The 11926-nt window shown below is 54.0% G+C and overlaps 1 protein-coding gene across 1 annotated transcript in view; it reads right to left on the reverse strand.

Moving 5' to 3' along the window:
• Positions 1 to 11926, reverse strand: part of ZNF516 (zinc finger protein 516) — a 108398-nt gene that overhangs the window by 17111 nt on the left and 79361 nt on the right. Inside the window, exons 3-4 of the mRNA XM_012648877.1 lie at positions 5814 to 5945; positions 415 to 1878 (exon numbers count right to left, since the gene is read on the reverse strand). Coding sequence (XP_012504331.1) covers positions 415 to 1878; positions 5814 to 5945 — 1596 coding nt within the window. The remainder of the gene's footprint in view (positions 1 to 414; positions 1879 to 5813; positions 5946 to 11926) is intronic.

An 11926-nucleotide genomic window follows, 5' to 3' on the forward strand; every position in this document is an offset into this window, starting at 1 on the left:
TTAAATTATGTATGTACAAAAATAAAACTTAAAATAACCTCAAATGGACATTTTTGTCTTTTTAGAGACAAGGACAATGAACATCTGCTAACTCTTTGTTTAAAATGACCAAAAAAAGTAAAGTGCCATGAAGTCTGCCTGCTCCTGTCCAATTTCAGTGTGGAGGAAGCGTAACTGGGTTCCCGAATTAACAGCGGCGGGGGGACGCCCCGCAGCGCTTGCCGCGCTCCTCCAGGGCCGGCGAGGCCAGGCGGCCACTGACCCAGGCAGGCGTCCCCAGCAGGGTAGCTCTGCCGTGGGACGGGCCTCTCAGCAGGCGGGCGGGCGGCACCCGAGACCTCAGGGAGGCCCCGGAGGCTTCTGGGGGACCCGGTGCTCACGCAGCCCAGGGAGGAGAAAGCCCACGCGTCTTACCTCTGTGCTCCAGCCCAGGGCTGCCGACGCCCCAGCCCTGGTAGAGGGTAGCAAAGTCCTTTGGAATGTACGTCTTAAAGATGTTGAGGATGTCCAGGCGCTTCTCGTGTCCTTCGGCCGTCGGCTCCTGTTTGATGGAGTGCAGGACGGGAGGAGCCGCGCCCACGCCGGGCTGAGCCTGCAAGGCCGCATCCCCTCTGGACCCCGCGGCAGCGCAGGTGGCCAGTGTCCTCAGCTCCTGGGCCGCCTTCAAGGGGGGCTCGCGGGGAGGTAGAGGAGGGCCCCCTTCGCCTTTCGCGGGAGGCTGACCCTGAGGCTGAGGGCTGAATTTGGCTTTCAGAGAGTCTGGGGCGCTGTGCTTATTTGCGGGGGCAAAGCCGGCCCCCAGCAGGGGCACCCCGCACTTCTCTGCCGGCTTGCTGTTGGCCGAGGGCTGGGCACCGGCCCGAGTTATGACGGTGGGCGTGGGGGTAGCACTTCTGCTGAAGCCCCCGCTGCCAGGGGCAGGCACCGGTTTGCAGCTGGCCTCCTGCCGGGGCTTCGGAGGCGGCCGCTGCGCGGCGGCGCTGCTCTGCTCCTGGCCGTGGCCGGGCTTGGTCTGTCGATACCCGTCGGGGCCGGGAGCCCACAGAGCACAGGGGCCCCCGGAATGGCTCTCCTTATTCTTAGGCATGCTAGCGGCTTTCGTGCTCACTCCCAGGGGAGAAGAGCTGCTCTTGGACCCCGGCACCCCCCCTGGCACCTGAGTGCGGGTGAACCGAGCAAGGAGCAGAGGCTGGCACTCCTTGCCCCCGAGGGCAGGCGGGGGGCCCGTGCGTCCGCTCCGCGAAAGGAAAACCAAGTTGTTTCTTATGCTTTTGTAACCGTTGGGCTGAATCCACGGGGGGGCCATGGAGTTGCAGCTGACCCTGTGCCAGATGCGTTTGTGCATCCACAGAACCTCCGGGTAGTAGGTCTTGTGGTCGCAGTAAGGACACGGGTGAATGACCAGAGCCGCCTGCAGGGAGGATGCCATCTCCTTGTAGCTGGGGTCATCCCGCGTCGACCTTGCGCTTAGATCTAGCGGGATGAGGTCTGGGGCCGGTGCCCTCCTGCCTCCCCCAGAATGCTCCTTGTTGTGCAAATCGGACAGCTTTTCTTTAGGGTGACTCGCCTTGCTCTCCGCCCAGAGCTGCAGGCCCGCCCCTTCCGTGCTGGAAGGGAAGTCCGCACCGTCGCCGGGGCCGGGCACCTCCTGCTTGGGGTGAAATGCTGGCATCTTTAAGTCAATGGAAAACCTGGGTTGCTCTTGTCTTTTGCAGGTCTCTCTGCTACTGTTTTCAAGTACGGACATGGACGCTGCGACCCCCACTCCGATGGCGTCTTTTTCTGACGAGCTATTTCCAAGCTTGTGACTCTGGTCTCCGTTGGAGAGCGCAGACGAGGCCGCCTCTTCGGAAAAGCAGCAGTGGCGCGGCCGTCCCCCTGGAGGAGGCAAAAGGTAAAAGGGGACGTTACCATTTCTCGTCAGAACACAGCAGAGGCAGGACATCTAACGACCGCAGAGGGGTACGTCCACGATGCACTGGGACGACGTACCGGTCTGCAGCAGAACAAGGGAATTCTGGGGTTCGTTTGCCCTCAATGCATCTGTCAGGAGCTCCCCAAACAAGAGCAGGAGGCTGCTGTAGTGGTCGGGGCTTCTTTTATTGCAGTTGGTTAAAATGAGTCAAAAGATGGTAGGGAAAAAATACAATAGCTGGTCGTCTAGCTCTGTGCAACTACACTGGTGCTAGTTAACAAAGTGACTAGTTGTATTAGAAATCAGGAAAAGAACTTAATTGTTTATAACAGTATGAGGTTTACATGACTTTCAAAAAACTTTCCATTTAAGGCTACTTGGGGGACCTTCACCATCACCCCGATCATTCCAGGGTGAGGAAACTGGGGAATTTAGGTGTAGCCCGCGGGCGCAGAGGCAGGTCTGGAAACAGCTGGCTCTGTCCAAGGGATGCCAGCATCTGCCAAGGCTGCCCATGAACCTCCCATGAGATCCGATTTTCAAGTCCCAAACCGAAACGCCAGAAGTTTCCTTCAGAGACCTGTGCGTCCCGAGGGGCAGTCAAGCTGCTCATCCGCTGCCGTCGCCCATGGGCTGCCCAGAGACAGTGAGCCCTGGCGCAGCCCCAGCTTGGAGCTCCTGGGGGCAGGGCCTGCGGGAGTGTTTCTGCCGTGGCCTGGGCTAGTTCTCGGCCACTGGGAGGTGTCATGTGGTCCTACCTGTCCCCCCTCACCTAAGGAATGCCACATGGCGGTGACCACCGCCAAGGTGAGGGCTGGGCTCTGAGGCTGTAAAGCTTCTCCAGAGGCGCAGGAGACTACACTGCAAGTGGACCCGGCTTGGTTTAACACAAGGTAAGTCCGCACTTCCGATCTTGGATTCATTCGCATCTAGAAACCAAAATTTAGAAGGTGTACAGGTGTTTCCAGGTATCTTAAAACTCTCCGCACTACAGGATGTGGGGTTCTGTGTCATCCACAAGCCCTGGGTGGTCCTTCGTCCCACAGCCACATCATGGTGGGGCAGATTAAAATGTCACGTGTTCACTTATGAGAAGGTCATGTCACTGGTTTTTAAATAAGATTTTCTGAGATTTTTAACATTCACTGGAATGTAGGTATCTACTTACTCGCAATGTTCTTTAAAACATGTTCTAAGTATATTTTGGAGATAATTCTTAGGAATCCCCTCAAACTGGTTAAAAAAAATCTATTCCGAAGGGTTCAGCACCAGGCTGGGAGAGCACCTGCCCCCAAAGGCCCTTACCCTGGATCCGAGGGAGCCCGGCCCCCAATGCTGGTTTTCAGTTAGGAGGCAGGTGAGGAGCCCTCCCAGGCAATTTTGACAGATCGTACCCATGTAAAAAACGTCGCCAGTACAGAGTGGACAGCAGAACTGGTGAGGAGCTGAGACAAAGGATGGATAAATTGACTCCTACTGGCTCCGAAAAGCTACTGTTTACACAAAGTCAGGTCTATCTGCCTGTTGTACGTGGCCACTGGTGTCACTCAGGAAGCAAACTGGACAGCTCTAGAAAGCTCCATGGACAAAAATATGTATTTAACCCGGAATTAAATATGGGAAATAGGAAGTCTTAGCCTTTATTTAATTCAGACTGCTGCTCAGTATGTTAAATTCATTTTTAAATACTCAAAGAGAGTACTGGGGGCAGGGAGAGAGATCTGGTTTTTCCCGTATTAACGGGATGAAGGTCTACGAACACACGAGCCGGGACTACTAGCCGGATTCACAGGTGGAGGCAATGCGTCCGTGTGATCCGACACTGCTCACCTGTGGGGTCTGTCAAAGCACAACTGCCAAAGTCCCCAAATATTATGCTCCCAGAAAGTATCATAAAACATCACAACAGAACTCCCAGGACACCGTGTAATAAACTAAGAGCAGATGATGCAACAGTGAGTTACCCAGGTAACCAGTGGGCAGCAGCCCACAAAACTCGCAGAGGCCTGCCGAACAGACCCTGGACCAGCGCCCCGTCCACGGGGAGGGCAGGAGAGATGGGACCGCGGCCCTCCCAGGGCTTCCCATGTGTCGGTACAGGAAGACAGACTGAGCTGCTTTCCAGGGGTCTGCTAACTTTGGGAAGACCACCAAGAAGGAGGAACGTGGATGACTTGGGAGACACGCTGGGGCCACAGGGATCTTCGCCCACTGGGAAGAGGAAGCTGAGGTCATCCTCCTGGGGCCACCATGGCAGTCCCGTCCCCACCGACAGGGCCTCGTGTGCAGAGAGGCGGAGCCGAGGCGGCCCATCCCCTCTCCTCTCCTCCCGGCCCCCCAGGCCCACCGCCTCTGGAAGGGCCTCCCAGGCCTTCAGTCGCGCTACAAACTACTGCCACGTGGAGCGGCTGCACAGAGCGCTGTCCTGACACTGTCAACGTCTCATCCCCGCCAGGTCAGCCCAAAACCAAGGCGCGGTGATGCCCTCAGCTCCCCTTGCTCTTGGCTCCCCAGGGCCATTTCTGCTCGGGTTTGCTCAGGTTTGTTCCTTTCCTGCACTTCTCCCTCCATCTGGAAGATGAGGGCGGTGACCAAGCTCAAGGTGGGCCTCGCAACCCCTGTGCCCGCGGCGGGTCACTTCCCACGGCCGGCGCGGGTCTGAAGTGCGCAGGGCACACGCCCCGTTCGCTGCAGCATCCACGGCGGACTCTGCTAGGACGAAACCAAGGGAAGAGAGCTCGAGTGTCAAGCGTGATGGGGCTTCACGGAGACACCCGCACTGGACCCTGACCACCACGCTGAGGGCGCGCCTGGAGGTGGGAAGTCACCGCACACAGAGGACACGCCATGTTTCCGACACGCGTGCCTGCGCCCGGCAGGTACCGAGGCCCACGCCCCACAGGAGCCAGCCAGGCTCGGCCAGACCGGAGCCGCGGTGCCGGCTACGCGCACACACACGTATGCACGCACACGTGGCAGGACAGAGCAAAGCTGCCCTTGGCCAGACGATACCGCAGGCGAGCAGCGCTCACCTTCCCCAGGTCCTCTCTAAACAGGACCTTCCTGGAGAGGGTTTGAAAACGCAAAGATGCTCAGGCTGGTCCCCCTGACTGCGTCCGAGCTGGCGGTGCCACACTCTGCCCATGCAGACAAGCGTGTCCACACGGCTTCCTCGAGCCCGGGTCAGCAGGCTGTGCACTTTCATCATTCGGAGTCCCTGGGCCGCAGCGTACACACACACACACACACACACACACACACACCCCTAAAAACACAGAAACAGGGCACTGCACATAAAAAATCAGTCCCCTTTCTCTTTTTATTGCGGCAAAATGCATGTAGCAAAAATCTACCCCTGGACCCACGGGGAAGGGCTTCCCTCCGCTGTGACGCTGCTCTGGGTTCGCATTTTTAAGCACTTCGATGGGCGCGTCCCTGCATCTCCCTCCCTTTCCTCTCCCACGTGCAGGAGCGCAGCTGCTCCCGGTTCCAGCGTAGGCCGATGGGGTCCGCGACACGGGAGGGACCAGGTGAGGAAGCAGCCGCTCTCCGCCCTCCGGTGGAGACTCCCCCACACCCAGGGGCGGCCGGCTGAGCGCGGGGACCCCAGGGGACCCCAGCTGACCAGAGCACGTGTAACAGCGACCTGCTGCCTCTGCGTCCTCTGTGCGCTCCTACAGACCAGCCCTTGGGGATCAGATTCCCGGGGGATGCACCTTCCCACACGCTCTCAGCAGAACAAGCTCTTCTTGCCTGACTTCCTCTCCTGAGTGTTTAAAATAAGGATTTTTCCCAGTTCTGTCCCCCTATATTTTGCTTCCTCCTAAAGACCATTATTTACTTCCATAAAGAATGGGTATAATTTCTTTAACTCCATAAACGATAAGGGGCCCCTGACCATCTAGCCTCTCCGGGTTTCCAGGGGAAGGTGAGAAGGTCTCGCCCGGGGCACAGGTCAACAGCACTGTGCCTGGCCCGGGCTTGGTGACCACAGGGACGCTGTGGGCCAGCTGCCAGTTCTGCACAATGGCTGGAGTTGTGGACCCATGAACGGTCAAGTTAGTGACATCACACGCTGAGCTCTTACAAACAGGGAGCTCTCCCCCTGTTAACAGGGAGTGAGCAGTGAACAGGTGATTGCAAACATCACGTTCATCGGCGACATCCTCAATTAAACTTGAGGCTGACAAGGAGGAGAGGAGGGGAGATGGGGGCGGGAAGGAAATGGCACCACTTTCTTGAAGGTTAAGGAAAGGTGAAAGTGCCACACTATAAAATTACACAGGAAGAAGGCTCGGGAGTCATTATTGAGGTTCTTTTAAAAAAGAAGAAAGGGATGATGTCAGTTAAGCCCTCTTAATTCTAAGAAGTGTCTTGGGAATACAACTTTCTTTCCTCCCAATCCCAAAAAAGGCGTTATCAGAATCACCACAAAGAAATCCTTTAGGGCCGGGCGCGGTGGCTCACGTCTGTAATCCTAGCTCTCTGGGAGGCCGAGGCAGGCGGATTGTTTGAGCTCAGGAGTTCGAAACCAGCCTGAGCAAGAGCGAGACCCCTGTCTCTACTAAAAATAGAAAGAAATTAATTGGACAACTAAAAATATATAGAAAAAATTAGCCGGGCATGGTGGCACATGCCTGTAGTCCCAGCTACTCGGGAGGCTGAGGCAGGAGAATCGCTTGAGCCCAGGAGTTTGAGGTTTCTGTGAGCTAGGATGACGCCACGGCACTCTAGCCGGGGCAACACAGTGAGACTCTTTCTCAAAAAAAAAAAAAAAAATCCTTTAACAACTGCATATATAGTCTCGTGTAAGGACTTTTATTTGGTTTTAAATTTTTCAACTCTTCACCACGACAATTTCCTATCTAATGGGTAAATTAAGAGGGCTCGACGTTTTAAGATTTTTCAGTTTTAATCTCTATAACTGACAGTTTCACCCACACATGACATTTTCTTTATGCAGCCAAACATCTTAAATATTTTATCATACAATTTCGGCCACCGTAAGTCAGCTGTACAAACTACCGACAATGTCACCACATCCTTCTTTCCGCAGGGAAAAAGCCTGCCAAGGGCATTCGGAGTCTGTGCCGTTCCGGATCCTCACCTGGCCTGATGCTCAGCGCTGTGTGCTCGGACACCTGCTGCCCTGAGAAGAGAAGCCGGCCTGGAGCCCCGGCCACCTGAGAGGGACACGCGCCAGCCCCTCCACGGCGCAGGTGCCTACCTGGGTTCTCTCCTGGGACTAAGGATGCGCCAGGCGGGAAAGGTCAGAAAAGCCAAAGCCAGATGAGCTAGTAACCGCCTTTCACTCCAGGTTCCTAAGCTCAGGTCAGGTATGTTGGTGTTACTGTGTTTCGGGCTCCCCACGGCGATACCAGAACGCAGAGACCCCGGCAGAGACGCGCATGTCCGCGAGCCACACCCAGGCCAGCTCAGCACCCCGCGCGATGATTCCTAAATGCCTGACGTGCGCTTCGCTTTTCAAACACAATGGACACTTGAGAGACTTAAACGGGACTGAACAGCCAAGGAGGTGGTTTGTAGAGACGTCAACACAGATCAAACACGCCTTGCATCTGACCTGCTCAGAAAGCAGAGGAGATAAATTCTGTGCACCTTGGTGTTCTGCTTTATAAAACACAAACAGTTCCAAAGTGTTTTATCCCAGGTTTGACCAAAAAAAAAAAAGAGCTCCAGTAGTATAAAAACCTATCAACTGTGTAACACAATTTCCATTTTTCCAAGGATTTTGCTAAGCTGGTAACGTAGGGGACAGAAGAAGGCATGGCCTTGTCTCTCCCAACAGTCTTGAGGACCAGAAGGAGAACGTATCCTGAGGTCAGCTGGGAGCTGACCCAATGTCCTGCCTGGGACCGGTGACTCTGACCCAGAAGGAGGAAAGCTCTGGGACATGCTCAGTGCCCGTCCTCCCACACCCTTCCATCGTTCGTATTGGTGACTTAGACGGAGAAACGGGACTGAACGAGCTTGTCAGACCAGGGCTGATGCTGGGCTAGGAGGAAAAGCCAAACTTTCCCCATCAGCGCTCAGAGTCAGAAGCTTTCAACAAGATGGAGCAAAGGCTCCAAAATGAAATCCCATAAGGAAAAACAGAAAGTGCAAAAAGAGAAAGGTCTGGCTGAAGAGCTGTACCATGAAAGAAACCCCAGGCTCCTAGGGGACCACAAGCTCATTGTGAGGCACACAGCCCAAGGTTTGGATCAAACAAAAGCATCCTCAGCCACAGCCTCGGGGGTAAAGATGGGGCCGGGGGAGGGTCCTCTCTCCTCCACACACCCGGGGGCAGGAGCCCAGTCTGGCTCCAAACCACACACAGAGGAGCAACAAATGTTATAAACAGGAGCATGTCCAGCACGGCCTGGGGGTGAGGTTCTCAGGAACAAGTGCTGTAAAAACGATTGCAGGAATTTGGCCTGTGCCACCTAAAGCAGAGAGGGCTGTGGGCGGGACTGCTGCAACCCGACGCTCACTCAGTGTGTGCCGGATGAATGAATGAATGTCGGTTCACCTGGCCGCACCTCAGAATCCCGTGGAGATCACGCACCGTCCACAGTAACAAGCTGCCAGGGCGGTTCCTAGGGTAAGAATCTGCCTTCGGCGGGAGGAGGCTGCACATTAGTTTTTTCTTTAAAAAACGACCCTTGGGTGATCACACTTGCAGCCGAGACCGCAGAGGGCTGGGGCAGCACAGGACAAACAAACGGGAGTCCGTGAGCCTCAGATCTCGGGGAGGCCGAGGAGGGATGTGCAGCAGAGGAGCAGCTGCCTTAGAAACCGTGAGCCCCTCGCGCTGACGGCAGCAGCGGTCGGCGCCCGGGAGCCCCGCGGGACAAACCTTCCGCACGCTCGCGCGAGGTTCTCTGTCCTCCCTTCGGTCCTAAGGTTCTGAGCTCTTTATCCGGAGCCTACCCACAACCTGCTACCCGGAAACGAGTGGGGAGTTTGGGACGTGCTCCTCGAGGTCGTGATTAGTTTTCTGTTCGATTCAGCGTGATTTAGTTGATTTTGCGCAGGTATTTTTAAGAGATACAAGTGGAAACACACTTTTCTTTTAAAAAAAAAATGCTTTGTCATTTCTTAATGCCTTTAGAAATAGCAGGCAATTGTTGCACTCGGAGGAGCCCTCAGGCGGCTGCCAGGCTGCGTAGCCCTGGGCGCCGAGGGGCAGGTTTGCGGGTGGGGAAAGGCGTCTTCCTGAGAACAGCCCCGCGCCCCACGCTCCCGCCGCCTCGCGTCGCAGTCCGGTTTGTTTGGAAGATACTTTTGTCACTTCCCACTCTTGGTTAAAACAAAAACTCCAAAACGCAACAGAAACCCCCCGCTAATGCGGTGCCAAGCGGAAGCCATGGGCACCCGTATGGGGCAGTGCGTCTGCGCCTACACAGACGTCCTTGGGGGTCCCTCGCGGGGGACCTGTGACCTGTGTTCCCACCGGACACGCCCTGCGGCCTCTGTCAGGCGAGTATGCGGTGAGTCTTCCCAGCAGCCTGACTTCTTTCTGTCACCAACAAATTTCTGACCTGTCTTCCCAAATTCTCGCCATGGTTACCTGGGTTGTGACACAAATCGGTGATTTCGATATGAGAATAAGCAAATCTAACAAGAAATGATGAGCCACAAAGGCCACTGCTCCTCTGTCCCCACAGCAGGGCCTGGGCGCGGACACCAGAGCCCGCTGTAGGACCGGGCAGGAACGGACGATATTCCAAGTGTGCACATTTCGAACATAGTCTCAGCCCCGTTGAACTCCTGCTCTAACTGAACTTGTGGCTGAGCATTGGATCATACAAGGCAGTGGTCCCCAACCTTTTTGGCACCAGGGACTGGTTTCATGGAAGACAATTTTTCCATGGATGGTTGGGGAGGGGAGATGGTTTAGGGATGATTCAAGCGCATAACATTTATTGTGCAGTCAGACCTCTCTGCTGATGACAATCTGTATTTGTAGCCGCTCCCCAGGGCTAGCATCACCACCTCTGCTCCACCTCAGATCACCAGGCATTTAGATTCTCATACGGAGCCGCAACCTGGGTTTCCAACACAGCAGCACACTCCCGCCTCGGGCCCTTTGCACGTGCTGTTTCCCCTGAAACGCTCTGCTCCCGGGGACTCACAGGCTTCACTCCCTCAGGAAGGAGACGACCACCAAGGAAGCAAACCATGGTCAGTTCTCAGCTTCATCACCCGTATCTGGTGCATCTGGCACGTGGCAGATGCAGTCAGCAGACACGTTTATTGGATGAACGAGATGAATAAAAGAAGTTGTTTAATGTCCAAGACTCACATGCAATGAGCCAGTGCACACGAAAGCACTCTGGGAAGTATGCAGTGCAAGATGAAATCATTAATTCAGCAATGCTTCTGAAGGGCCTGCAGATACGAAAAGTGACGTGAGCACAGGCAGTCTCCGGGCAGGTGAGGGGCCTTAGCATCACAGAGCACAACAAGCGACCTAGTTACCAGGCCCACCTGCACACTGAGGGGCATCCTGGCAACAAAGTACCACAGTGACCGTCTTCAGCTCACGTGGTTCCAGGCGGGGAGCTCTCTCTCCAAACACCTGACGATGAACCAGACCCACAGCGAGGCTGAGGGTTTTCGACCATTTCTACCCTGTCTTGAAAAGGGAAAACCGGTAACCAAGAAAGACACGGGGCAGAATGAAGTTTAGACGTGTTGCAGACGAGTGAGAGCAATTAGGCATCAAGATGTAGCTGAAACTCGGAGTTACTAAGGCAACTGAAACGCAAGACGTTAAGAAAGAGGAAACAGCACAGGTGTCTGGGGACAAAGCAGTCCCCAGAAAGATATTCAAGCTAAGAAAATCCTAGAAACAAACAGCGATTCCGGACGAAACGTGTCAGAGATGTCACTCGGGTTAAGGTGAGATGCAAGAGCATTAGGATCGTAAGAGGTTTGGGATATGATGTAGAAAATGCTTGAGAAGGAGTTTTAGCCGAAACATCCACGGGGCTTTTCAATTAAGAAACAAGATGTGAGCTTTCTGTGCAAGTGGAGATGCTGAAAATACTGCCACAGGCTGGTTTCATCTGAAACTTCTCCTGGAAAACTGAAAAAATAGCCAAGAGCCAGAGACAAACGTTGTACTTCAGAGGGACGCAGACAAACTACCTGCCCCGCAAGCCACGCGGTTCAGGAGGGTCTCCGCGAACGGAAACCGTGAGCCCCAGCAGGTGCAGAGCAAGGGGAGAGCGTCCCACACCGCGGGACCACGGACAGTGCGAGTGACGGCACGACCTCACCCCTTCACCTCCACTCAAGGCAGCCCTGGGTTCCCCACACAGAATAAAAAACTGCTTCTAACAGTCCACTTCAGTCCTACGAACAGAAACGTTTCCCTGAAGGAAGTGTTTAAAGCTTTCTCATTGCTGTCATCATGCACGCAATGTGAACTCCAAAACCAGGACGTGCCAGGACGGGAGCAACGTGAGACAGCTCAGTAACGGTATCACAAATTTTGTACGAATGAATATATATTTCATACCCCAGGATGTTCACCCTGTATGTTTATCTATATGATTGGGTGTGCAAGTTTTCATTTTAAATAATCTATTAGCATCAACAACTTGCAAAACTGTAACTTACTCGTATCAACAGAAAAGCATGTAAATCGTAGCACTCTGGAAGCCATTATTTTGATGTCTGAAGAAAAACAGTTCCAAATTAAACACAGGAATTCTGAATAGACAAATTAATCATTTTACAGAAGAAAATTTAAAGCTGAAAATTTGAGAAAGAATTTTTCAAGAACCTTCCTAGTCGGTGAGTACAAAATCAACATTTTAAAGGTTAATCAAATACCTCTAGCTTCCCTGATAACTTTCAGTTAGACAGTAGAGCTTGTCCCACCCTAACACATAATCACGTTCTAGAAATCTAGAATTTACTAACTGCTTCCTCCTCGACTCAACCATAAAATTGGTGTCACTCGGGTTTGTTTGTTTATTTATTTATTGTTGCTTTAAT

Source organism: Propithecus coquereli, unplaced genomic scaffold (assembly GCF_000956105.1).
Source record: "Propithecus coquereli isolate 6110/MARCELLA unplaced genomic scaffold, Pcoq_1.0 Scaffold296, whole genome shotgun sequence".
NCBI classification, from domain to species: Eukaryota; Metazoa; Chordata; class Mammalia; order Primates; family Indriidae; genus Propithecus; species Propithecus coquereli.